Source organism: Sebastes umbrosus, chromosome 11, assembly GCF_015220745.1.
Source record: "Sebastes umbrosus isolate fSebUmb1 chromosome 11, fSebUmb1.pri, whole genome shotgun sequence".
NCBI lineage: Eukaryota > Metazoa > Chordata > Actinopteri > Perciformes > Sebastidae > Sebastes > Sebastes umbrosus.
The window spans coordinates 4,624,692-4,652,419 of NC_051279.1; the positions used below are offsets into that span (position 1 = coordinate 4,624,692).

At 36.7% G+C, this 27,728-nt stretch overlaps 2 protein-coding genes and 1 long non-coding RNA gene across 5 annotated transcripts in view; 2 read left to right on the forward strand and 1 right to left on the reverse strand.

The window, feature by feature from the left end:
* Window positions 1-19,793, reverse strand: part of LOC119496678 — a 27,426-nt gene extending 7,633 nt beyond the window's left edge. For all 3 annotated transcript variants that reach the window (XR_005208767.1, XR_005208769.1, XR_005208768.1), the window contains exons 1-5: window positions 19,652-19,793; window positions 18,788-18,911; window positions 10,519-10,586; window positions 6,854-9,338; window positions 4,531-6,293 (exon numbers count right to left, since the gene is read on the reverse strand). This is a non-coding gene — a long non-coding RNA (uncharacterized LOC119496678). The remainder of the gene's footprint in view (window positions 1-4,530; window positions 6,294-6,853; window positions 9,339-10,518; window positions 10,587-18,787; window positions 18,912-19,651) is intronic.
* On the forward strand, window positions 8,865-16,212 carry LOC119496677 (protein rapunzel-like). The gene is made up of 3 exons (XM_037784163.1): window positions 8,865-8,938; window positions 11,894-11,983; window positions 13,391-16,212. Exon 3 carries the CDS (start codon window positions 13,438-13,440, stop codon window positions 14,122-14,124), a length of 687 nt encoding a protein of 228 aa, XP_037640091.1. The 5' UTR covers window positions 8,865-8,938; window positions 11,894-11,983; window positions 13,391-13,437; the 3' UTR covers window positions 14,125-16,212.
* A 278-nt stretch (window positions 19,794-20,071) lies between the features above and the next one.
* On the forward strand, window positions 20,072-24,848 carry LOC119496676 (protein rapunzel-like). Its single transcript, XM_037784162.1, has 3 exons — window positions 20,072-20,207; window positions 22,543-23,039; window positions 23,177-24,848. Exons 2-3 carry the CDS (start codon window positions 22,546-22,548, stop codon window positions 23,865-23,867), a joined length of 1,185 nt encoding a protein of 394 aa, XP_037640090.1. The 5' UTR covers window positions 20,072-20,207; window positions 22,543-22,545; the 3' UTR covers window positions 23,868-24,848.
* Window positions 24,849-27,728: the final 2,880 nt, after the last annotated feature.

A 27,728-nucleotide genomic window follows, 5' to 3' on the forward strand; every position in this document is an offset into this window, starting at 1 on the left:
TATGACTTTTTTTCGACATCCTCGGGTTGTTCTTTAACCACAAGGTTGGCGGTTCGATCCCCAGCTCCTTAAGACTACATGTCGAAGTGTCCTTGAGCGAGACACTAAACCCCAAGATGCTCCCTGGAGGCTTGCAGCAGCCCACTGCTCCTAAAAAATACTTAGGATGGGTTAAATGCAGAGGTCAAATTTCATGTATGTACCTATGTACTATACAAAGAAAGGTTTCTTCTTCTATGACTTTTTTTTTGACTTACTATACTGTGACTTTTTTTTATTGTTTTAACATATTATATCCTATGACCTTTTTATTTTGTCCACACACTGTACTATGGCTTTTTTTCCAACATACTATACAGACATTTTTTTTTTACATACTATACTATGACTTTTTCCATAAAATCTTCGACATACTATACTACAGTACCCTTTGTTTCTTAAAGTTTTTCGACATACTATTCTATGATTTTTTATTTTTTTACAATACTATGACTTTTTTTTCATGAAATTTTCGACATACTATTCTATGATTTTTTTTTTTTTTTTTTACAGTACTATGACATTTTTTCATAAAATTTTCGACATACGATACTATGACTTTTTTTCATATTATTTTTGACATACTATACCATGACTTTTTTTCGACATGCTATACTATGACTTTTTTTTTACATACTATACTATGACTTTTTTTCATAAAATTGTCGACGTACTATACTATGACTTTTTTTCATAAAATTGTCGACATACTATACCATGACTTTTTTTCGACATACTATACAGACATTTTTTTTTACATACTATACTATGACTTTTTTCATAAAATTTTCGACATACTATACTACAGTACCCTTTGTTTCTTAAAGTTTTTCGACATACTATTCTATGATTTTTTTACAATACTATGACTTTTTTTTCATGAAATTTTCGACATACTATTCTATGATTTTTTTTTTTTTTTTTTACAATACTATGACATTTTTTCATAAAATTTTCGACATACTATACTACAGTACCCTTTGTTTCTTAAAGTTTTTTGACATACTATTCTATGATTTTTTATTTTTTTACAATACTATGACTTTTTTTTCATGAAATTTTCGACATACTATTTCTATGATTTTTTTTTTTTTTACAATACTGACATTTTTTCATAAAATTTTTGACATACGATACTATGACTTTTTTTCGACATTCCTTACTATCACTTTTTAAAAAAAGATTTTACAAATTATACTATGACTTTTTTCATTTTTTTCGACATACTACTCTATGATATCTTTTTCGACTTACTATACTATGACTTTTTTTATTGTTTTAACATATTATACTATGACATTTTATTACTATGACTTTTTTTCATGATATTTTCCACATACTATACTATCACTTTTTTTTTCAACATACTATACTATGACTTTATTTCGACATAGTATACTATGACTTTTTTTATTACTATAACATACTGTATTATGATATTTTTTATTTTGTGGACACACTTTACTATGACTTTTTTTCCGACATAATATAATATGACTTTTTAATTTTTTCAACATACTATACTGTGACTTTTCTTTCGACATACTATTCTATGGCTTTTTAATTTATTTATTTTTTAAATACTATGATTATTTTTCCGATATACTTTAGTATACTATGACTTTTTTTTATTATTTTAACATACTATGATATTTAAATTTTTTCAACAAACTATACTATGGCTGTTTTTTGACATACTATATTATGACTTTTTTATGTTTTAAAATATTATACTATGACATTTTTATTTTTATCACATACTATCCTATGACTTTTTTTCGACATAATATACTATGACTTTTATTTATTCAACATACTATACTATAACTTTTTGTCGACATACTATACTATGACTTTTTTTGACATAATACTCTGACTTATTTTTTCAACATACTATACTATGGCTTTTTTTTACACAATATACCATGACTTAATTTTTTCGACATATGATACTCTGACTTTTTTTTTTTTACATACTATCCTATGACTTTTTTTGACATAATATACTATGACTTTTTTTTTTTACATACTATACTATGACTTTTTTCGACACACCATACTATCACTTTTTTATTTTTTCGACATACTATTCTATGACTTTTTTTCGACATCCTCGGGTTGTTCTTTAACCACAAGGTTGGCGGTTCGATCCCCAGCTCCTACAGACTACATGTCGAAGTGTCCTTGAGCGAGACACTAAACCCCAAGATGCTCCCTGGAGGCTTGCAGCAGCCCACTGCTCCTAAAAAATACTTAGGATGGGTTAAATGCAGAGGTCAAATTTCATGTATGTACCTATGTACTATACAAAGAAAGGTTTCTTCTTCTATGACTTTTTTTTTGACTTACTATACTGTGACTTTTTTTTATTGTTTTAACATACTATACTATGACATTTTTATTTTGTCGACATACTGTTCTAAGACTTTTCTTCGACATACTATACTATAATTTTTATTTTTTTCGACATTCTATACTATGACTTTTTAAAAAAAAATGTACATACTATATGACTTTTTTTTTTATTGTTTTAACATATTATATCCTATGACCTTTTTATTTTGTCCACACACTGTACTATGGCTTTTTAATTTATTTATTTTTTAAATACTATGATTATTTTTCCAATATACTTTAGTATACTATGACTTTTTTTTATTATTTTAACATACTATGATATTTTAATTTTTTCAACAAACTATACTATGGCTGTTTTTTGACATACTATACTATGACTTTTTTATGTTTTAAAATATTATACTATGACATTTTTATTTTTATCACATACTATCCTATGACTTTTTTTGACATAATATACTATGACTTTTTTTTTTTTACATACTATACTATGACTTTTTTCGACACACCATACTATCACTTTTTTATTTTTTCGACATACTATTCTATGACTTTTTTTCGACATCCTCGGGTTGTTCTTTAACCACAAGGTTGGCGGTTCGATCCCCAGCTCCTACAGACTACATGTTGAAGTGTCCTTGAGCGAGACACTAAACCCCAAGATGCTCCCTGGAGGCTTGCAGCAGCCCACTGCTCCTAAAAAATACTTAGGATGGGTTAAATGCAGAGGTCAAATTTCATGTATGTACCTATGTACTATACAAAGAAAGGTTTCTTCTTCTATGACTTTTTTTTTGACTTACTATACTGTGACTTTTTTTTATTGTTTTAACATACTATACTATGACATTTTATTTTGTCGACATACTGTTCTAAGACTTTTCTTCGACATACTATACTATAATTTTTATTTTTTTCGACATTCTATACTATGACTTTTTAAAAAAAAATGTACATACTATATGACTTTTTTTTATTGTTTTAACATATTATATCCTATGACCTTTTTATTTTGTCCACACACTGTACTATGGCTTTTTTTCCGACATACTATACAGACATTTTTTTTTTACATACTATACTATGACTTTTTCCATAAAATCTTCGACATACTATACTACAGTACCCTTTGTTTCTTAAAGTTTTTCGACATACTATTCTATGATTTTTTATTTTTTTTACAATACTATGACTTTTTTTTCATGAAATTTTCGACATACTATTCTATGATTTTTTTTTTTTTTTTTACAGTACTATGACATTTTTTCATAAAATTTTCGACATACTATACTATGACTTTTTTTCATATTATTTTTGACATACTATACCATGACTTTTTTTCGAGATGCTATACTATGACTTTTTTTTTACATACTATACTATGACTTTTTTTCATAAAATTGTCGACGTACTATACTACAATACCCTTTGTTTCTTAAAGTTTTTCGACATACTATTCTATGATTTTTTTACAATACTATGACTTTTTTTTCATGAAATTTTCGACATACTATTCTATGATTTATTTATTTTTTTACAATACTGACATTTTTTCATAAAATTTTCGACATACTATACCATGACTTTTTTTCGACATACTTTACTATCACTTTTTAAAAAAAGATTTTACAAATTATACTATGACTTTTTTCATTTTTTTCGACATACTACTCTATATCTTTTTCGACTTACTATAATATGACTTTTTTTATTGTTTTAACATATTATACTATGACATTTTATTTTGTCGACATACTATACTACGACTTTTTTTTTATTGTTTTAACATACTATACTATGACATTTTTATTTTGTCGACATACTGTTGTAAGACTTTTCTTCGACATACTATACTATAATTTTTATTTTTTTCGACATTCTATACTATGACTTTTTTAAAAAAAAATGTACATACTATATGACTTTTTTTTTTTTATTGTTTTAACATATTATATCCTATGACCTTTTTATTTTGTCCACACACTGTACTATGGCTTTTTTTCCGACATACTATACTATGACAAGTGCAGCTCGCTTACGACTGTCCTGACACCTGGTTGCCACTGTCAGTAGATCTCCTGTCTTTCTCACGCACTTACGGTAGGCTACCAGTCAGTTTACCAGTCAGCTTACCTCTTTTCACTTGGCCGTGGTCCAAAAGAAACTTTCCCCCGCTGTCTGACGTTGTGTCGCTGAACTGGAGGCCCAATCTCTGGTCTCTCTGGAGTCCACTGTCCGTCACTGCGCTCAATGCTCTCTCTGCGTTTGACCAGCAGTTTGTGATGGACAATGTGCATCAGATCATACAGAGGAAGGTTTTGACTTCATGCTGACGGTTCGTTTTGGTGATGATAGCTTACACGTGGTTCTGGTGTAGATGGCTGCTTCCTCTGCTCTCTGTTGTTGTCTCCTCAAAACATGAACTTACAGTCCGATATGCCAATCCATGCAGCTTCATATTACTGTAAAACACAAGAAGGCTTCATCTCTACAATAAAAACCCGGACACCTCTCCATGGGCCTGCAGTTCATCCATCCATGCACCACCTGCAGACAAAACTACCATGGATACCCACAGCGCCTCTCATTGGACACTTTTGGCAAATGGCTCCAACACTCTGATGTGACTGTTTTTAATGGCATGCTATACTATGTATTTTTTTCATTGATGTGTTTTGTGACATACTATACTATGGCCTTTTTTCTTACACCTTTCTAAATTATCGTTTTTATGTCACTTTTTTGGGGGGGAACTTTTTATTTGATTTTCCATTTTTAAAAAAACAGTCAAACTCAGACATTCACTGCAATAATTGCAAAAAAAACCCACATATTATATATGTGTCCCTTTTCAGTTGCAGCTAGACTGCAACCACTGACTTATTGTTTACATCCTTCCAGTTCACAGTTATCATTTTCTTGGCAATCAATAAAGTATCTGCAGTACATACCTATCTTCAGGTACAGATCCTAACAAAAATAACAATGGATCTATAATGGGACATCTATTTCTTTAATTTTATCAATTTATTCTTTTCCAAAACCCTTGAATTATCGGGCAGTCCCAAAAAAACATGTGTGGTCCTCGATTTTTCCACAGTTTCTCCAACCTAATGCCACAGAAGGTTCTTTCACACATGAAGAAATTATAAGAGGTGTATTAAAATATCAGATTTTTGATTTACAGTCAAACACTCTCCATAATTGAAAATCCTTTCTGACAGCTTGTGCACAGGTCTTCTCAAGTATTTAATGACTTGCTATACAATTACATTTTTTATGAGCTTTTTATGGCGTACTATACTATCTATGACTTTTTATGCCGTTTTAATGGCATACTACACTACAATATTTATATGAATTTTTTTTATGACATATTGTATGGCATGCTATACTATCATTGACTTGTTATGGCATTTTTAATAGCAACTGTGACATTTTTTATGATTTTTTGTGACGTAATATACTAGACATTTTTAGGATTTTTTATGGCATACTATTCTATGACATTTTGATGACACTTTTTGTGACATGCTATAGTATGACTTTTTTTATGGCATACTATAGACTGAAAAGTCTACACAATAAAAGAAAAACAAGATTTCCATTTATTTTATTTTATTTTTAATTTTAATTTTAAATATTGCCACAATGCATGAAATCAGACAATATAAGGTAAGCTTGTTTGTTTTTATATTAAACAATGCAGTAAGCAATATTCTCAAATAGTGTTTTATCCAAATAAATAGGCATACAATGAGAGAAATAGGTGATCTGAAGTGCAGAAAATGATAAATATGAAATATTAAAGATAATAACAGAGTCTTGGGTATATATCGGTTGATTTCAGTTCCTCTTGTGCTTTTTATACTCACTGCATCCAGACATCCAGACAGCTAAAAAAAAAACAAGACAGTCTTGCAACAGAAGCTGTTTGTCATCTTGCAGCCTAAATATTACGCATTTTGATGTGTAAATGATGAAGTTTACCAGTTCAAATTTTACTTGTAAGACTTCAAAATTTACTTTTTGTTCTTTTTTTGGAACATGTTAAATAATAAAGATAATTTAAATACAATTGTTGTATTTTATTTCTAATGCAATCAAAGAATCATGTCTAATTTTGTCTCTTCTAGTTATTAAGACAATTTGTGACGATGAAGAAGAGTGAAGAAAGCTTTCTTTGTTCCAATGTAAAGTGTCTGATTTTGTTCTGGAAAGTCTACACAATAACAAAACAAACAAGATCATTTATTTTATTTTATTTTTATTTTTAAATATTGACAGAATGAATGAAATCAGTGTTATATTAGACAATACAGTATAGGCAATGTTCTCAAATAGTGTTTTATCCAAATAAATAGACATACAATGAGAGAAATAGGTGATCTGAAGTACAGAAAATGATAAATATGAAATATTAAAGATAATAACAGAGTCTTGGATGTGTTTATACTCACTCCAGACATCATTAATGTGGTTTTCAACCATCAGTCAGCAGAGCTCTCCTCCTGCCCCCCATGCAGCTAAAAAAAAACAACACCATCTTGCAACAGAAGCTGTTTGTCATCTTGCAGACTAAATATTACGCATGTTAACCGCCGACCAACGCACAGATGATCTTGCACAATTGTGGTTATTACAGTATAGGACCTGTGAGTATTCATCGCACTGTGACTTCTGCCTGCAACATGATCTGTATGACAGCTGCTGCGACAACATGCACAAAGAGGACATGCAGGCGGTGCGTCCGGCTGCAGCTCCGGCTGTGCTTTTGGTATAATGATGACGATGAACAGCCTTAAAGGGCACCACATGACATATGCGCCTGTTTTTACCACCAATACGCTCGGAGCGTTGATGTGGACGGTCGTTTCTGAGCAGATAACGAAGGCTTTATTAGGCTATTTCTAAGGGAAACTTGTCTTTTTATTTCTATTTTTTTTCTTCCACTACAAACCTCAGCAGGGAGGACAGAACAGAGCTTCTCTTGTTGCTGCTGAGCCAGAGGAGGATTTGGTGTCTCAAAGGCTCGTTAACCTATTTATTGGTAAATTCTACATATTTATCTATTTATTTATTTTTTCTGTAATTTTTTTAATATAGAGTATAGCCTATAGGGAATATATTATAGAGTATATATGGTATTATTTTCTACTATTTCTAACTATAGATCAAATGTTGCTCAGACTATCAAATTGAAATGTATATACAGTATATATATACATATTGACACATTGATTGTAACAGTGACACCATGTTGGTGGAGACTCAGGTCTGGATCTGCAGGGATGCAAACGCCCATCATATTATGTGCTGTTGTAATTTAGCCTATATGTAAACACAGACATCAGCTTTAGGCTTTGAGGGAAACAGGATCCTTTAACGCTTTGCAGGCAGCTGCCAACTGAATTTGCATGGAGGTTTATTTTGGGGAAAACAGCTTCAACTGTCATTCCTCCACCTAAGAGTGCATTGGATTTATCTGCATGCTCTTAGCATATAAATATATATATTGTGTGCTCCAGAGCTAAATTGTTGCATATTCAAGCCTGGATAAAGGACCTGACTGTGGCCACTTTTGCGCACTGAATGGGTGTGTTTACAGCTCAGGTTTTTGCCTACTTGATAGCTACTGTTGGTGATTTCAATTTGTGAGCTATGCTATGGTGCTTCCAGTATTAACACAAATATATTTAAGTAATTAATATCTTTAAATACATTAAATTATTTATTTTACAGTCTAAAGTGCTCTCTGCACCATTTGGTCCATTTTTCTAGCTTTCAAATGGACTTTAAATTCGACAATATTTGAGTGTAGCTTTTAATTTTTGAGCAAAATCGGTAAAATTTCAACAGAATTATTATAATAATTACCTTTTATGCTGGATAAAAGTTTCGTTTTCCTCCTGGAGCCTTTTGGAGAGCTCTCCCAGCCTTTGGATGCACCTGTGCACTTTTGGAGAGGTCTATTTGGATCAATAGCTCTCTCTTTGCTTGGTTGGATTTTACGCACAAAAAAACATTTTCCTTCCATTTTTTTGGTCCAGTCCACAAGAAAAGGATCTCTTTGACTCAGAAAATACCACCAATGGACTATTTGTAGCCTCCATAAGATGCTCCAAGGCTTGGCAAACGCACAAAAGAGCTGCAGAAAGCGCCTGATAGTTCAGCTGCGCACCAACTGACAATTGCTTCTCAGTTATCAACTGTATGACTGTGAATGGACCAGAATAAGTTGCAAGAATAGGGGTGGGACATGGTGTGCATGAGGAGTGGGCTTTATTGTTTAATGTCACTGAAATTTCATTTTAAAATGGTAATTTTGAGCATATTAATATTGGGGGCCAATTTGGCCATTTTTGGGTTTTAGGGCCTTTCTGGGCTCTTTAAAATTAATTTAGTTCAATTTGATCACCCCTACATATTCAACATACATGGAAGTGTCCTTTTTTGCAGGGATTGCTGGGAAGAAGAAGGAGGCTGTCGAGGTTGGGACTGTGGAGAGAGAGGTAGAGCAACAGCTATTCTCTCCAAAAAGGTAAGAAATCCTCTCTACTGCTGGGGCCAATGGTGCCCAATGTTGGATTGGAGGCAGATGGAGACATATACTCCACATTTAGAGAGAGAAAGTGAGCTTTTCAGGTGTATTTTGGGTGTCTTTTGCTGGGTGATAGAGCAGGGAGGGTCAGGGCATTATGGTGTGCATTAACAAGGAAATAATGGAGGCACGGCTAGGGGGAGCCATAGCTGGGCTGGGAGGCAGCTGTCTGGGCCTCAGCTGCTAGGACAGAGATGGTTTTGCTTGTTTTAATACTCACGGACAGAAGAACTCCAGGAGATGCTACATTGTTGCAAGTTTCATTAATATAGGTCTTGTTTGAACTGTAGCAGCCTCAAGGGTGAAAACACTTCCTGAGGAAAGTGTCCCAATATGTGATCTATAAAGAGAGAGCAAACTGTCATAAAACATGAAGAAGTGGTGGGAACCATCCAAAAGAGTCATGAAAATGTAAACTTATGTACTTTTTGACACATTTTGATAGATTATAAAGTGTAAATGTGGATTAGCCTAGCATTGCTGCTGTCATAGGAAAAACATTCAAGATGGCTCCTCCACTGCAGAGAAACAGGTGAGATCAGCCTGTCACTTCCTGATTAGACACACTGAGCTGCTTTTGTTTACAACCAAGTCATAGTCAAATGTTTCTACGTAGCAATGACTGAAAATGACTAAAACTTAACATTTTCTTGTAGTTTCCGTGTAGACAGACGCACACAATAAATGCAGAAGCTGAGTCACTGAGCCACAACTTTCTGTTTCTGTCTGGGATGTGGAAGTGCTGAGCTTTCTTTAAAGGTGAAGCTGCTACCGAGCCGTGATTGGTTTATCTGACCAAGAGATATTTATTTATTTATTTATTTATTTAAAAAGGATCCCCATTAGCTGATACCAATGGCACCAGTTACTCTTCCTGGGGTCCGAAATCAAGTACATTACATTTATCACATATAACATCATATTTGTGTTACACTAATAACATTAGTATATATAAATTTCACATTCTTCCACATCTTCCACAACCATTTAGCCTCAAGGCCCATCATCGGGGAAAAGGGACAAAAGAAAAACCATACATGACCAACACTGGACTATCGATCAGCTGCTTAAGTAATGTATTCTTAGATGGTATTTGAATGAGGATTTGTTAGAGGATTGACGGATGTAAAGATGTAAAGTCATATTAGGTCATATTTATTGACCTTTAATTAACATTTTTTTTATTAATATATAAAACCAATATGATTATACCTCAATCCTTTAATTTTCTTCAGGTTTGATTAACAAATGGCACAAATTGATCAACTCACTCGTTAAGATATTATTATATTTAAAGGCGAAGAGTCAATTTAAAGATAATTTAATTTACACGAAGGGTTAATTGTCTGTTGTAGATTAAAATGCAGCTGCAGGAGGCTGTCAGGTTCAACAAAAATCATCCAATTTGTGATTAAATATAGCTCAGATTATCCAGTACTTCAAAAGAAATCTCAACTTTTACAGTGGTATGTTTCAGAGATTTGTGTAAAAAAAACAACTGTAATTAACCCTTTCATTACCTGCATCTCCTCTTGCAGTTTGCCGTATTGTGCGGAGACATGGGGCGTATTCTGTTGTAGAACACCCTCTGTGAAAACAAAGACACAAAAATAGAAATATAACAGATCTGAATGTAATTTGTTGATCATTTAGAAGCTATCAAGCGCAAACTATGAAGCAAAGAACTGTTTTTATCCACAGTCATAAAAGGAAAAAAGCAACAAAAAATGACATTTACGGGCCGAGCAGACGGCTTTCAGCACAAATGCCGACGATGTGATGCAAAAGAGACATTTAAGAAGCATCTTATGTAGATTTCATCTCATTTTACAAGATTGTTTAAGTGTAGGTTTCACAGTATTTAAATAAAGTTCAACATTTGCAAATTTTTTTGTGAAATTTATGCATTTAAACACATCATCTACTGTTATTGTGAAACTAAAGGGTTAAATCCTGCTCCTGAGCGTCACTGCTTTCAGTCCACAGTGATGGTGCTGAAATCAGATGGTGGATATTATGGGTGTTTTTGTCATTATAGGTTAAATTACTGCCCCCTCTGGTGGACACAGGTATGTTAAATAAAGGGACGAAAACAAAACAGAAACACTCACCAGCCTGTTCAGTACAATGTGTGAGTCTCAGGGCCTGTATGAACGTGCACAGAGCTTGTGGTCATCTACTGATCATGTTGTGGCTATGTTGTTATCTCAGAGTGGTATGTGTCTGTAGTACCAGAGCATGCATACCGAGCCATAAGTGTGGAGGATAACAAGATGCTTCACACTGTGCAATATTTACTGGAACATGAGTCCTTGCACCAGCCCTGCGGCTGACATATCATGCTTGTGTTTGTGTGAAAAACACCCCTATATAATCCTGTTTAACAAACAAGTATCACATGTCAACAGAGCTCCCTCTTGTAGCCTTCAGCAGTCAGTCAGCACACACACATTTTACATCTAAATCCTGCCTCTAAAGAAGCTTGAAATCATCTCACATTTTGTATAGTAGCTCCTGTTATGTAATAAACAAGTCTTACAGCTCAGTCACTGTACCGCAGCTCTCTGCCCCGCCCATTAGCTGCTGCTAGCGTCTCAACATGCCTTCCCTATTTAGCCTTCCCTATACTGATATCGCTGCTGCTGCTGCTGCTGCTGCTGAGGAGCTATCAGCTCGGCCCATAGAAACACACAGAGAGCAGCCTGGTGCTGAAAGTGCTCGACAAAGCTGTGTCATACAGAAGCAGAGAGGCTGTTAACTCCGTCACTGCTAAAAAAAACAAAACCCAAATCTGTTCACTTCCTAGTTCAGAGAGACAGAATGAACCAGAATCAGTACTTCTGTGTTGGATATGTTTGAATTGTGTCTGAATCTCTGTTTGTCTTTTTGTTTCAGGAATCATCGTCATCAGGACCAGAGTCTCGTTCTCACTGAAACAACTCCAGGACGAGGTTCCTGTGTGAGCTTGAAGAGAATCAATTTGATGTAAGAAGCTACAAGAAGCTACTAATCTCTAAGAGCAGATTTATTTCACCGTCATTTGTCTACCATGACATGCTTATTTTTTATTCTCTGTGGCTGTCAGGAAACATTTCAGGCTGAAATAATCAGTTAGTGATGAGCTGCTGCAGAGCTGAACTGAATACAAGTTGCTCTGTGTAAAGAGTGTCAGTGATTGTTACTATTAGATCAGTTTTGCTTGTAGTCTTTAAGCCGATTTATTGAGCAGCTGAAGTGGAGTCATATGATTTATATCTGTGAAAGTGTTGGTCAAGCGCAGCCTTCAGACCAGAACAATGGACAGTTTATTTTCCTTTTTCATGGCTGTCGAACGAGTTCTACACATGGATTTATACATGAATCTCATATCTATTGTTGACTGTTTATTTGGGCTGTCAGACGATTCAAATATTGAATTTTTGTATCTGTTAAAAATGTACCTTAAAGGGAGATTTGTCATGTATTTAATACTCTTATCAACATGGGAGTGGACAAATATGCTGCTTTATGTAAATGTATGTATACATTTATTATTGAAATCAATTAGCAACACAAAATAAATGATAAATATTGTCCAGAAACCCTCACAGGTACTGCATTTAGCATAAAAAATATGCTCAAATCATAACATGGCAAACTGCAGCCCAACAGGCAACAACAGCTGTCAGTGTGTCAGTGCGCTGACTTTGTGATTATCATAAAGTGGGCATGTCTATAAAGGGGAGACTCGTGGGTACTGATAGAACCCATTTACATTCACATATCTTGAGGTCAGAGGTCAAGGGACCCCTTTTGAAAATGGCCATGCCAGTTTCTCCTTGCCAAAATGTTGCGCAAGATTGGAGCGTTATTTAACCTCCTTCTCCTTCTCACTATTTAATTCACTATAGAAGTGAGCCCAATGTGAGTATGAGTCATAAGAGTGACTCTTCTGATCATAGGTTTCAGTTCCTCCACGGTTATCTCCTCAACTGTAGAATTCTGGTCTTAACCATATCGAACAACCAAAATCTTTTCACATGGAGGTCCCTGAAGCAAAATCTCATCAAATGGGCATCCGTGACTTCATGTGTATCAATTTAGGGGTCCTTGAAACAAAAAAAGGTTGAGAACAACCACTGTTCTAGGTTTAGGTTTCTATTTCCCCTATAATTAAATATAAAGCTCCACATTATACAACTGTTTTCACAGGCCGAGTAGTGCTCCTTCAGATGAGTAAGCTCAACTTCATGTGTAAGATTGGTGGAATGCCCCTTTAATACTTCACATGAAACTGAAAGCTCTTCAACTAATAATTAATGTCCCATGAAAAAACAGGGTATTTTGATAAATGTGTCTGTAGCGTCCTAAAGACCATCAGTTATAGTGAACTATGATCTTTCTCTGTCACAGACGTCCACATCTGCACACAGTGACCTCAACATCTGCACCGCCTGAACATGATGATGGAAGAGGAGATCCTGGAGGACCGGGCCAAGCTGAAGCAGGGCCTGGTCAAAGTGCTGCAGTGTGTGGCCACCATCTCCTCAGCAGCAGCTGTGGTCAACCCCATTTTCGGCGTGGCCGGTTCCCTGATCCGGGTGGTGCTGCACCATGTCGACGACGAGGACATCCGCACCCTGAAGCGCGAGTTCGGTTCGGTCAACCGGGGGCTGGACGAGCTCTCTCAGATGAATCGCAACACGCTGGTACAGATCAAGAAGGAAACGCTGGATGGGCAGTACTGCCGCGTGGAGGAGAACCTGAAGAACCAGTTCAGAAAGTTCATGGCGATGGTGGAGGCACGGCCGGATCACAGCGAGCGCAAGAAGGAGGACTTCGAGGAGAGCTATGCCAATGACTTGGGGGACCAGAACCTGCACACGCTCTACGACGGCGTGGTGGGCAAACCGAAACTCTTCAGCAAACCCATCCTGGAAGTCTACCTGAAGCACTCGCAAGGCGACCGCCGCACCATGGAGCGACTCTGCACGCGCCTCACCTACCTGTTCTGCATCGGCCTCATCGCCCTTATGGGATACGCTGCCGTCATCAGAGACGACGAGGAGGGTCTGACCGAGGAATGGACCGAGAAGATGGAGCACGTGCAGGAGAAGATGCAGGAGGCTCTTTGCAGGTGCAAATGAAGAAGAAGAAGCCTGAAGAAGAGCTTTTCTTCCTCCACTGCTGCTTTTCCTTCATAGTCAGGACTTACATGTCCACATTCCCTCTGTAACTGCTTCCTCTCAGCCTTCTCTCTCCTTATAAGCACTTTGTAAACATCTACAGTCACTGCTTGAAAGCCCAGTGATAATAATGAGCAACAATATGTCTCATTCTTTTCAAAACGACAGGTGGGGGGCTCATATTGGGGGGGGAAATGGGATGCGCAGTTAATGCAATGGTGTTCATTCAGACAGTCTGCATGATGCTTCGGAGGCTTACAAGACAACGCGCTCATCTGCCGGTAATAAGACTGCAGCGGTTTCAATTGACACAGAGCACTTTGAGATAAATCAGCCATGAGATCATAACAACTAATCACAAATCTACTCTGAATGTTACATTCTGAGCAACGTAAGAATCCCTCACATCTATAAATCAAGCTTTAACATAAGATTCAGTGTGCGATACTGCAATGTATCCTGCTCATTATGCACTTTGGGACAATATTTGCCACTTATTGTAGTTTTTTGACATTACACGTAAACACTACAAGTAAATCAGTTGGTTGGAATCGACAACGAGCCCGAATAAAATCTCAACATGAGGCAACTATATCCAGTTTAAAGAGGAACAGGAAACATGCTGCTGTCATACAAATATATCTCCACTAGAGGGCCTCTTATGAATTCCTTAAAATCTGAATCTATATCATATTTTTCATCTTATTCCATTGATGTAATAACTGCTATAAGACAGACTTTGTTTGCCAATAGAGGGAGTTAATTTACAACTATAATCTATAATATAAAAAAGCAAAACAAAGGAACAAACATCCCAAAGTTTCCTGAGCTATGAATGTAACTACAGACATAAAATCATATAATCGTTATCATACTGCCATGTGCAAATCAACAAAATATGTGCCACATATATTGTATGTTTCTCGTGCATGTTCATGATATGATACACTTTGCATACTCGTCGTTGGTGTCGAGCACTAAATTGAATGACATTTTACAGTGTTTTCTGATGCTGCTGTACAGAGTTCTTTATTTTTCTTTACTCTTAGTGAACATTATTGAAAACACTAACAGCATCCATATACAATCTGGTTTGTTGTAATAGTCACTGCATCTGGCTACGACACTTCACCACACAACTAAATAATATTTGAGGTCAAATTAAACAAAGTGCGATACGTGTTTCTATTTTCACTTCCCATATTTGTTTCATGTTTATGTCGTGTCATAGGAAGTTATAATGCCACTGGATGAATCCCCCCTTGACTTGTGCAATTCTGCCTCTCTTTTATTTTCTATTACATGTGCAGGAGGTGCACAAAGTATGGTTGTAATATATAGATACAATTATCGGTGGGTTTCTTTGGTGTACGGCCATTTATATCTTTTATTTGAGGGTTGTTTTTTTAATACAGTTAAGCCTCAGCATCAAGGTTAAAGTTTTGTCTCCTCCTACACTCCCTCATCCGACCAACAGTGCCTAAATGAGGCAGTAGTTTTGTATTATTTCTTTTATTTTTAAGGGTTTTTGTCTTAATCATTTAACTATATGATTGTGTAAGGCATTATGTTTTTAACGGTCTATACGCTACAGATTTTAAACTTGTAGTTAAACTCATGTTTGTAAGTGTTTCTTTTTGTGTTTGTTTGTTTTTATCAAACTGGTGGTATCGATAGTACCAGGTGGGTTTGGATCGCTACATCAGAGAGTCAATTAGAACTTTAGACTAAATATGTGTTCACTAAACAATATCAGTTTCTATATTTTTTCCATTTTTCACAGGTTCAGCTCGTTTTAGTCTCATCTTTCATCTGTCCTAAACTGGTTTACGGTTCTGTGCCATGTCTCTCTCTCGTTTGTTACAACAGATTCAGCATACGCTACATAAATATAGTGAAAATGCTGTTGATATGGAGGAATATTATATGAACCTCTAAGGCTTTTGTTTTTTTTAAATGCCATACATGTGAATATGTTGCCTTTTTTGTTATGAATCTTTGATGCCTGGTTGTATACGTACCACTATAAATAAACGTGAGTGAATAATACTGATATGGAGTCGTCAATTATTTAAGACTGGCCCGCACAAAGCCCTGACCTCAACCCCATCCAACACCTCTGGGAGGAACTGGAACGCACACTGGGAGACAGTTTTAGTGCCAAACCTCACTAATGCTCTTGCAAATAGAGGCTGTTGTAGCAGCAGGTGATTTTGGAATGAGATGTTCAACTATTGCATATGGATATCATGTTTGGGTGTCCATATACAGTACTTTTGGCCATATAGCATATTTAGCTATATCAAATTTCTAATGAATCTTCATGAAGATGAAAACACAAAGCAAGTGCCAAAAATACATCGCAAGTATGGATAGAAAATACATTTCATGTATAAATATATATGTTTTCGAGCTGTCAATAGATTAAAATATCTAATCATGATTAATCGCATGATTGTCCATATTCAATCACGATTAATTGTAAATTAATCACACATTTTTTTATCTGTTCAAAATGTACCTTAAAGGGAGATTTGTCAAGTATTTAATACTTTTATCAATATAAAAGTATGCTGATTAGTATTATCAACATATAGCATATTTGGAGTGGGCAAATATCCTTGCTTTCTGCAAATGTATGTATAGGGCTCAAGGGGTCCCTTGACCTCTGACCTCCAGATATGTGGGTTCTATGGGTAACCACGAGTCTCCCCTTTACAGACATGCCCACTTTATGATAATCACATGCAGTTTTGGTCATAGTCAAGTCAGCACACTGACACACTATTTGACAGTATTTGTCATTGTTTTGTGTTGTTAATTGATTACCAATAATAAATATATACATACATTTGCATAAAGCAGCATATTTGCCCACTCCCATGTTGATAGGAGTATTAAATAATTAACAAATCTCCCTTTCAGGTGCATTTTGAACAGATAAAAAAAATTTGCAATTAATTTGTGATTAATCATGATTAACTATTTTAATGGATTTACAGCCCTTGTGTAATTTTACATGAGGAAAATGTCCTCAGATGGTTGTTTTAGGAGGCCAATGATCTTTCAGAATAAAGGATGTAAAGATGTAATTCACTGATTTGTACACAAGAGGGCGTAAGTCCTTCACTTGCTTCACCATTACACCTGTTTTTCTGTCAACTCTCCACAGGGCCCACAGCACTGAAGCATCACATCTACATCTCCAAACTGACGAGCTATTAAAGCCTAGACTTCCTAAACAGACCTGCTACGTCAGGAGCAATCCAAGTTAATTCAGAGGATCAAAAAGAGGGGGAAAGAATTTACCTCAAGTGAAGTAAAATGGGCACATGGCCTATATGCAGTTTGCCATGTTATGATTTGAGCATATTGTTTTATGCTAAATGCAGTACCTGTGAGGGTTTCTGGACGACATTAATCATTGTTTTGTGTTGTTAGTTGATTTCAAATAAATATATACATACATTTGCATAAAGCAGCATATTTGTCCACTCCCATGTTGATAAGCGTATTAAATACTTGACAAATCTCCCTTTAAGGTACATTTTGAACAGATAATAAATGTGCAATTAATTTGTGATTAATCGCGTATAACTATGGACAGTCATGCGATTAATCACGATTAAATATTTCAATCTAATAAAATGTAATATTACATGTGGAAAATGTCCTCAGATGGTGTTTTAGGAGGCCAATGATCTTTCATAAGAAGGGATGCAAAGGTGTAATTTACAGATTTGTACACAAGAGGGCGTGAGCACTTCTCTTGTTTCACCATTACACCTGTTTTCTGTCAACTCCCCCACAAAGACCACAGCACTGAAGCATCACATCTATCTATCATCTATTAAAGGTTCCATATTATGCTCATTTTCAGGTTCATACTTGTATTTTGTGTTTCTACTAGAACATGTTTACATGCTGTAATGTTAAAAAAAACTTTATTTTCCTCATACTGTCGACCTGAATATACCTGTATTCACCCTCCGTCTGAAACGCTCCGTTTGCATTTTGACGGAATTGCAACAGAATTGCGTTGCTTAACAACAGCTTGGGTCCATGTGTACTTCCAGCTGATGACATTTACATACACTGCAACCAGGAATAAACTGGGACACATTTAGAATGTTTTACGTTTAAAATTGTGTCAAGGATCTAAATATTATATATTCATGACATCACATATGGGCAGAAATCCTAACGGCTTGTTTCAAATGCAGAGTTTCTGAATACGGGCTGTGTGTATTTCCCTGTGGATTGACTGTTTTGATACTTTCACAGTATTTTATAAAGGATTTAAGCCTAAATAAAAAAACATTAAAATCTCACTTTTTTATAATATGGGACCTTTAAAGCCTATAAACAGACCTGCTACATGACCTGTGTGAGGGCAATCCAAGTTAATTTAGAGGATCAAAAAGAGTGGGAAGAGTTTACCTCAAGTGAAGTAAAATGTGCACATCATGGTCTTTAGTTAATCTACCTCTGGAATGGCCTTCATGCATCGTTTTCCAGCTGAACAGGTTTGACTCACAGCTTAGAGTTGAAACAGGAACATGTGCATTGCAGGCGTTTGAAATGCAGATTAGTGAGACACACAGAGAGATCTGAGGTTTCTTACCTGCAGCAGACTCTGCAGACTGAACGATGAGTGTCTCTGAGCTCATCTCCTCTATCTATCATGTGATGGAGCTCATTTTTCTCTCCATGACAGCAGCTGCGCCATCAGGAGAATCCATTTACACCTGAAACAAAAATCAATTCGAACTATTTCAGAAATTCAGAAAAAAACAAAACAAAGCATTTTGCATGAAACGAAAAGAGAAAATCTTCATCCATGACGTGATGTCTTCATGGTTTGGAGGAGAAACGATTCGTGTAATGGTTTTTTTTTTGGTTCATCTTGTGCTCACTGGGCGCGTCGTGTGCGCACAAGATGAGGAGGATGTAAGGTTTCATTTGATCACCATAAAGTCATCTAACTGATAATAAAATAATAATTAATTCAGTGTTCATTTAGATTTTAAAATCATGTTATAACCGCATATATATTTGTGACAAATGTGAGTGGAGAGAGATGCTGCTCATCTGTATCTGTGTTTTGTATGTTCTTTCTTGTATGACTGTTTCTTTGTCTTGACGTGCCAAAGGGACTACAGATGTGAATTATCTTAAAGATATAATCTGGTAATGGTGCATCAAATGGTCCCTTTTAAATAAAATAATAAAAAAAATAAAAATATAAATAAACACTGTGTAGTTGAGACAAATTCCCTCCCTGAACATTAATATCTCCATATAACACATTACATTACATACATTACAAATCCAAGCGTTTAGGGTGTATTTATTTCCTTCAGCACATCCAGTTCTGATTTGAGATTGTGGTTGAAATAAGAAATCATTACATCAATGTGTAAATGCATCGCACACAAACACTAAAAAGACAAAAAAAAACATGTTTTTGTTGTGTGTTTTTTTTTACCTCATTAGTTTGGATCCTTTCACATTCAACAACAGCTGAAGTGCATCATGGTGATGATGAGACATTTGTGCCAAGTGCGCAACAAAGACACCTCTCAGGAAAACAAATCTGTCCAACAATATTAAGGAAATGATAAAAAAAATGCAAAAAAACATTTAAATCCAGCTTTGTTTTGTTGAGTAGAGACTGAATCGTGCTTTCACGGTGACACGAAGACTGAGAAGAAAATGGAACCGACCACATATTTCACCTCTCACAGTTTCTCTCTCTCTCTCTCTCTTTCCCTCTCTCCTTCTCTCATTCTCACTCTCTTTCCCTCTCTCTCTCCTTCTCTCTCTCTCTCTCCCTCTCTTTCTCTCCTTCTTCTCTCTCTCCTTTGCAGATATTGAGTGCGCATTTCTTCTTCCTCTCTGGATCCTGTGTTTTTGGACCCTCCTCAGCTCCACAGTAGATGTGAGATCCGTGGGAATTTTCCTCCAATAAAAAAAAAAAAAGAAAAACTTGTTTGCAGCTGTTGGAGCTCATCAGGCGTCAGAAGGAGTCATTTCATCAAAAGGTAGAGAAAAACCACTGTTATTATAGGAATGTGATGAATGTGATGTTATCTCCCATCAGAGGAGATAAATATGCTGTGAGGTGTGTCTGCTGCTCTCAGAGGGGGTTTGTGCGTAAAGAAGTCCTTCGTTGCGCATGACAGTTAAACATGGTGCAGTTTGGACACATGACAAACCTTTTTCATTTAAAGGATGCTTTTTGTGATTTAATATTGGTATTTAAGCATAATTATATAGGGTGGGGTTACAAATTGATAGATCACCAATAGAGTAAAAGAATATAATCACAAATGTCCATGTACTAATCAATACAATTTGCAAGCAGCTACAGAAAAAGAAAAGAAAAAAAAAAACAAACAGGAAAAATAACAAAAAAAAAAAAATGCTTTTTGGTCATACACTATTTATTTATTTGACTATTTAATTTTCAGATGTTTGCTTATATGCTCCTTCATCACTATGCATATAGAAATAGCTCTTAGATATGAATAAACACTGTCAATGTTAATTTGTGATGAGTTGAGTGACGCAGCATCCAAACATCTGAACAGAGGAGAGGTCATTTATGTTTGTCAGGTTGTGAGCTAGGATGAAAGGAGATTTTCAAACCTCAGTGTGCTCTGCTCTGAAATGAGTCATTTGCAGACCCAAGGGCATTTGTGTCATTTTCTTATCCAAGTAATCTCAGGCCCTCATTTTGTTTATATGACATCATTACCTGCATCCTTTTGGGTGGGGAGGTTTCTCTGAGTATAATCACCATCATGTCACAGCCGGCAGCTTCAAGGTAAAGATTCTTTGAAATCCTGCATTTGAGCCTGACATCATATTCACCTTCACCGCCAATTAATCACACATTATCTGTTCAAAATGTACCTTAAAGGGAGATTTGTCAAGAATTTAATCCTCTTATAGACATGGGAGTGGACAAATATGCTGCTTTATACAAATGTATGTATATATTTATTATAGGAAATCAATTAACAACACAAAACAATGACAGATATTGTCCAGAAACCCTCACAGGTACTGCATTTAGCATAAAACAATATGCTCAAATCATAACATGGCAAACTGCAGCCCAACAGGCAACAACAGCTGTCAGTGTGTCAGTGTGCTGACTTGACTATGACTTGCCCCAAACTGCATGTGATTATCATAAAGTGAGCATGTCTGTAAAGGGGAGACTCGTGGGTACCCATAGAACCCATTTACATTCACATATCTGGAGGTCAAGGGACCCCTTTGAAAATGGCCTTGGCAGTTTTTCCTCACCAAAAAAACCCATTACGCTACGTAAGTTTGGAGCGTTATTTAATCTCCTTCTTGACAAGCTAGTATGACATGTTGGTTTTCTTTTTTCACAAGATGCCCGTAGCGTCACTCTGGCTTTAAAATATTGCCCGCTACAACCTCCGAAAGATTGATTGCATTAATGTGTTAAAGAAATTAGTGGCGTTAAAACGAATTTGCGTTAACGTGTTATTATCACGTTAACTTTGACAGCCCTAGTTGCAATTAACAATTATTTTCATGATCAATTAATCGTTTAATTGTTTTGTCTATGAAAAATAGTCAAAATAGCCATAAGGTAGTAGTTTGTCGACCAACATGCTTAAATGTAAACATATTCAGTTTATTGTGATATTAGACAAAGAAAAGCAGCAAATCCTCATATTGGAGAAGCAGCGAGCAGAAAGTGTTTTTGCTTGAAAAATGACTCAAATCAGGCAAATTGTTGTTGATCAATCGTCTGTCGATTGATCGACTAATTGTTTCAGCTCAGGAATATTCAGATGACTATTCACCACAGTATTTTATCACCTTCATGTTAATACTAGTGTGTGCTTTATGAAGAATGGTCTCCTCTTCACGAGGAATAAGAAACCCAGATTCTTTGAAAAGCATTTAGCTTCTATTCTATTTGGTAATATAACTATGTTAAGTTCACCTGCTAAACAAATACAGTTTCTTTTTTATCTAATCTTTGCTTTTTTCTTGTGAAATACTAGAGGGATGCTCCTCTTCTGACCTCTACCAATGATTTAAATGAAACAATCTGAGAAGTTTAAAGGGAAAAATCACTCTTTGTTGGAACTTCTCACAGTTTATAGACACACACAACCTGTGAAATTGGGTCACTGATTCATTTTAAGGGTTCTCAAGCCTAAAAAGGTTGAGAACCACTGTACTACATGATATTGGCCAGTCCTTCCTCAACCAGATGAGGATCATTGATCAAAAAGTCTATTTTTCACAAACAGAGTAAAGAATTCGACCCATTTAGTTAAGTTGTTTGTTATATCTGACACCAGGTTTTGTCCCTCTGTGTCTCAGAACATGACCAGCTCGTTGGAGAGGGTTGTGGCCGAGAAGAAGGAGGCCATCGAGGCGGTGATGGATATGTTTCAGAAAGGTGCCGAGGTGTTGGCGAGCGCTGTGGGCGAGCTCTTCCCCCTCTGTGAGGCCGCCGCCCCGGTTCTCCGTCTGGCCTTGGACAATGTCCAAAGCAAGGAGGTCTTTTATGTCAAACAGCAGTTCCTGACGGTGAGGAACAAGCTGGACGTGCTCTCCGCCCAACTGGAAGACATCGACTGCGAGATCAAGAAGGGGAGACTGGACTCCCAGTACTTCTCGGTGGAGGAGAACATTAGGAACCAGTTCCGGAAGTATATGGACATCCTGGAGGCAAAACAGCAGTTCAGGGAGGTGAAGAAAAGACTTTTTGTTGAGCACTTTGCCAAAACTGGAGGAGAGAAGAACCTGTTTGTGCTGTATGATGCTCTGATGGGGACAAACAGCTTTGGAGAGTCGGTTTTAGATTTGGTTGAAAGGTAAACTGTTATATTTCATCATATTTATGTTTCATTGCAGCTCTCGTGTTTTACTCCCATGTATGTCTTTGACAGGTTTCTCTGGATTGTAGCACCAGATGAATTCTTTAAATGTAAATGCTTCTTCTGTTTTGCAGGTACGTAGCGAGGAACCGTCGTCTCCTGGAAGATTTCTGTGTCCGGATGAAGGAGCTCTTCTGTTTGGGCCTGATTGCTCTGCTGGGCCACTGTGCCTTAACCCAGGGCCAAGAGGAAGAAGACGACAAAATCCAAGAGTGGAGCAGCAAAATTGAGGAAGTAGAGTCCAGGATGAAGACAACCATCGAGTCCTGTGTCGCCGCCTTCCCAGAGCAAGCAAAATCAGACGCCAAGCGCCTCCTACAAGAAAAGGAAGAAGAGAACCTGCAAGATACGACTCAGCAGCTTCTTGAGTTCTTGGTGAAAAAGTACGATTGGGTGAGCTGGTCAGTGCGGCTAATCAACCACTCGGGGAGCACCTACCGGAACTGGCGAGCAGGGGAGCACTTTCACCACGTGGCGGGACAGAACTGGTTCGAGGTGCTCCAGGTGAACAACATCAACCTGGTGGTGTCGTACAGCACTAAACCCCAGCCGGTGCCTCACGACTGCATCCGGCAGGTGATGGAGGACCAGGGGAAGAAGGGAAAAGCCCCGGCGGTGGTGGAGGTGTTGGAGAAGCAGCTGTGCGGGTTCGTCGTTCACGCCGTCAGTCGCCACAAGGAGTCTGCAGCTGCGTGGAGCTTCCCGGAGGACTGTCACTACTGGGAGAGACACAAGAATGTGGCCGTGTGCGTGCACTCAGAGTAAAGCTGACTCGTGTTTTAAGTTTTAGGATTTTACAGCAGAGAGGGGTTTTAGATTAGAGTTGAGAATATCAACATGGAGGTTTACCTAAAATTAAAATAATGAATCTCTAGTGAAGCATCAATCTGACACGATTGATGGTCGTCAGCGCCGATACTGAGCTTATGAAGAGAATCAGGAATCAACCAAATGAAACCAATCCACATTAAAACCCATTTCTTAGTCACTTTTGTTATAAAAGTCAGTCATTCCACCTTTATTGAGTCGCATCGGACTGCCAACTGAATTTTGAGCACCACAATATTGTCTTATTCATCCATATTTTCTGCATTTTTACAGTAAGGCAGTGGTGGAAGAAGTACTCATCAAAATATACTTAAAGAACCAAAAGTAAAAGTACTCGTTATGCAGAATGGCCCATTTCAGATTAATATTTATTATATTATTACATTATAATTATTGAAGCATTAATGTGTTCATCACTTTAATGTTGATAAAGGTGGAGCTCTTTTTAATTACTTTATATGCTGCTATGTACAGTAGAACCATCTACAATAATGCATCATAGTTTGATGATCATTTTGTGAAGGAAAAAAGTACAATATTTCCCTCTGAGATGAAGTGGAGTAGAAGTATAAAGTAGCAAAAAAATAAATGATATTATAAAATATAATAAATATAAAATATTCAAATAATGTACCTCAAAATTGTACTTAAGTACAGTACTTGAGTAAATGTACTTAGTTACGGTCATTGTTGTGAAATAAACCCCAAAGGGCAATGCTCGAAGCTGCGAAGCTGCGAAGCTTTCGGGTCAGCCCTAAGATTATCGTTTGTTTTTTATTTTAAAATCTTTATCTGAAGAGTAACTAGTAACTTTAGCTGTCAGATCAACGTAGTGGAGTAAAAATAGGGCTAAATATCTGATTGTGATTGTTTTTTTGACTGATATTGCGATATAATTTGTGATATTTGAGGGAATTTAATGATTTTTGATCATTTTTATCATTTAAACATATTAAAATAATCATGGTGTGATTTTTGTGGGGATCTGCACCAAACAAAGATGCTTTCTTAAGTCTGTAAAATATGATGTGTAGGCCAGGACGTCTCTGCAGCACCACAATATTTAATTTAAAATGGTATTTTGACACATTTTGCCTTCTGCGATTGGGAAATTGCAGTCGGCAGTACCGCAATTTCGATAAAATTTTGATTAATTGTGCAGCCCTAAGTAAAAAAGTACAATATTTCCCTCTGAAATGTAGTGGGGTATAAGTATTAAGTAGCATAAAATGGAAATACTCATGTAAAATACAAGCTAATACAAGAGTTAATGTACTTATGTACTTTCCATGGCTGCGTATAGTTATATCCTCATGTTACTTCACATATATGACTCCCATCAAATCCATGCAGAGAGCTACAACGATTGAAAACTGGGGGAAAAGCAGAACTGGTACTGGATCGGTATGTGTGTCAGCCAATACCTCGATATTGGTGTATCCCTATCAGAAACATAGTATTTCAGATCATTTGTTAAATTATTTAATTATCACAAATGCACTTTCTGGGTCTCTCCACTGTAGATATTTGATTTACAGACATTTGATTTAATATATTTGCTGTTTAAATATTAACTGCTTGCATATTATGAACTGTGTCACTTTGTATCTATTTGTAATTTCTGAGTTACTAACCACTCTGTTTATAACTATAAGACATTTTACACTAACACTGTACCGTCTATAATAAGGGGAAGTGTCTCTGCTGCATACAGTAATAATCCAGTCTCCCATGAGAAATGGCTTCTGCACCTATACAGCTTTTAAGAGATGGTTTTGCTGAGGCTGCATCTACTGAGCTGTGCTCCCATTTTGTCTCTGCTCAGCAGGCTGGCCTACATAACTCTGACGGGGGGGTTGGGGGACAGAGGTCACTTTTTCAGGCGTGAAAATCAAGAGGCTTGGAGTTTGGCACGGGAGACGCGACAATGTGCCTTGTGTTTTAAACACATTCAAACCCGTCGAACCAAAACAACCGGACCTCACTGCTCACCAGTGCTGTGCCTATAATGATGTAATGGATGAGAAGTGATTTCGTCTGCAGGATTATTCATTTGTGCATTTCATTTTTTGTCACATTTGGTGATAAAATTGCTGTGTTGTTTTGCATTTTCCCGCCAAATGCATATTTCTTAGTTTGTTATGAAATCCTTCTCATACTAAACACTTATTTTTGTTTTTGCTTATTTCAAACAATCCACTGTGATTTTTCTGTGCATCAAAAGATTTTCCCTTCAGGAAAGAGAAATCTATCACAACACACGCACTACTTTTATGAACTGGGTAGGTTTAAATCCACTTTGTTATACCAATCGGACATTTATTTATATCAAAATGTCATGTATTATTGCTTAAACCACATCAGCTTCTATATTCAAACCAAAATATCTCAATAAAATCAATGCATGATCAATGTTCAGCAGACTCTTGATGACAATTAATGACCAAATACAAATAGTAAATGGATGTGTAAACAAGTATAATCTAATATCTGCCTCTCTTTCCTTGTACAAATGTGATTTACGCAGCACTGTTAGCGTCTGTGCCCGTTAAAACAAGGCAGTGCAACCTCAGCAACAGGCACTCCAGCTAATTTAATTGATATTTACACATAAGTCAGCATTTCCTGACCGCAGCTGTGGTTTGATAGTCTATGAATAACCTTTGGCTGAGCTAATATCCTGCAGACGAGCAGCAAAGTGCTTGGCTTAGCAGGATGGTATCGGTCATAATGCCTGGCTGCTGTAGGTGCAGAGCGGGTGGAGGCGGCCATCATTTCATATCTCAGTGGATCTGGAGGGTCTTTAGCTGCTCGTAAATCCAGCCTGTCAGAATCCATCAAGTGCTATCTGTAATATACAGCGCAGTGCGGGAGGAAGTGCACTGTGTTGAATCCTCTGGAGGTTTCTGTGTCTGCAGTGGAAAATAGCTGCTGGTGGGAAGATGAGGTTGTTTGGAGGATATGTTTTGTGCATCTAACCAATGTGAAGCCAAAATGATCATTAGATTTGTGATTGATAGACTGGCTCTTGATTAGAATTAAGTTTGTTTTACTCAGCTTTTGACTCACACCATCGTTTCATTCTAAATCAAACAACAAACAACACCAAAACAAAGGGAAATGTGTCACTGTCCATAAACACACATAGGTGTAACACACAACACTGCACCTGCCACTTTTTGGCACAAAGCCTTTTTTATAATTAGAAATCCCAGACAGGTGACTAACACACTTTACCACCTTTGACGATATATCAGTGCTTTAATCCTACGCTGAAAAAACAGAAAATGTGGAGCAGACAGACGGATAGGGTGCGCCAGACAACAAGCTCAGTCTTCAAACACACCACAGAACCAGTCCGAGAGAACAGACCACTGAAATGTTGCAACACGACAAACAAAACTGGAAACTCGTTGGTGTCACGACAACAGGCCCGTTCACCTACTATGACACATTTATGGTTTACTTAAATAAAAATCATCCTAATCTCTTAATTTTTATCTTTTAATCCAATGTGGTGGATGTATATGGATGCTAATTTCTACATTATTACGAGGAGCGTTAAGTATGTCTATGGTTTCTCCTCCTGTGTGGATAAAGAGCAGCGGCAGCCTGTACTATAAGCCACTGGATTCATTAGTGGTTGTGTGGGCTTTGCCTAGGTAACAACTATTGATCCAAGAGGCTCTTCCTCTGCATAAAAGGCTTTGGCTGTGGTAACCCGTCAATCCTGACTGTCATTATGGGAAGACTAAAGCATCCGTTCACTGACGAGATCGACTGCATCCATTCTCGTGC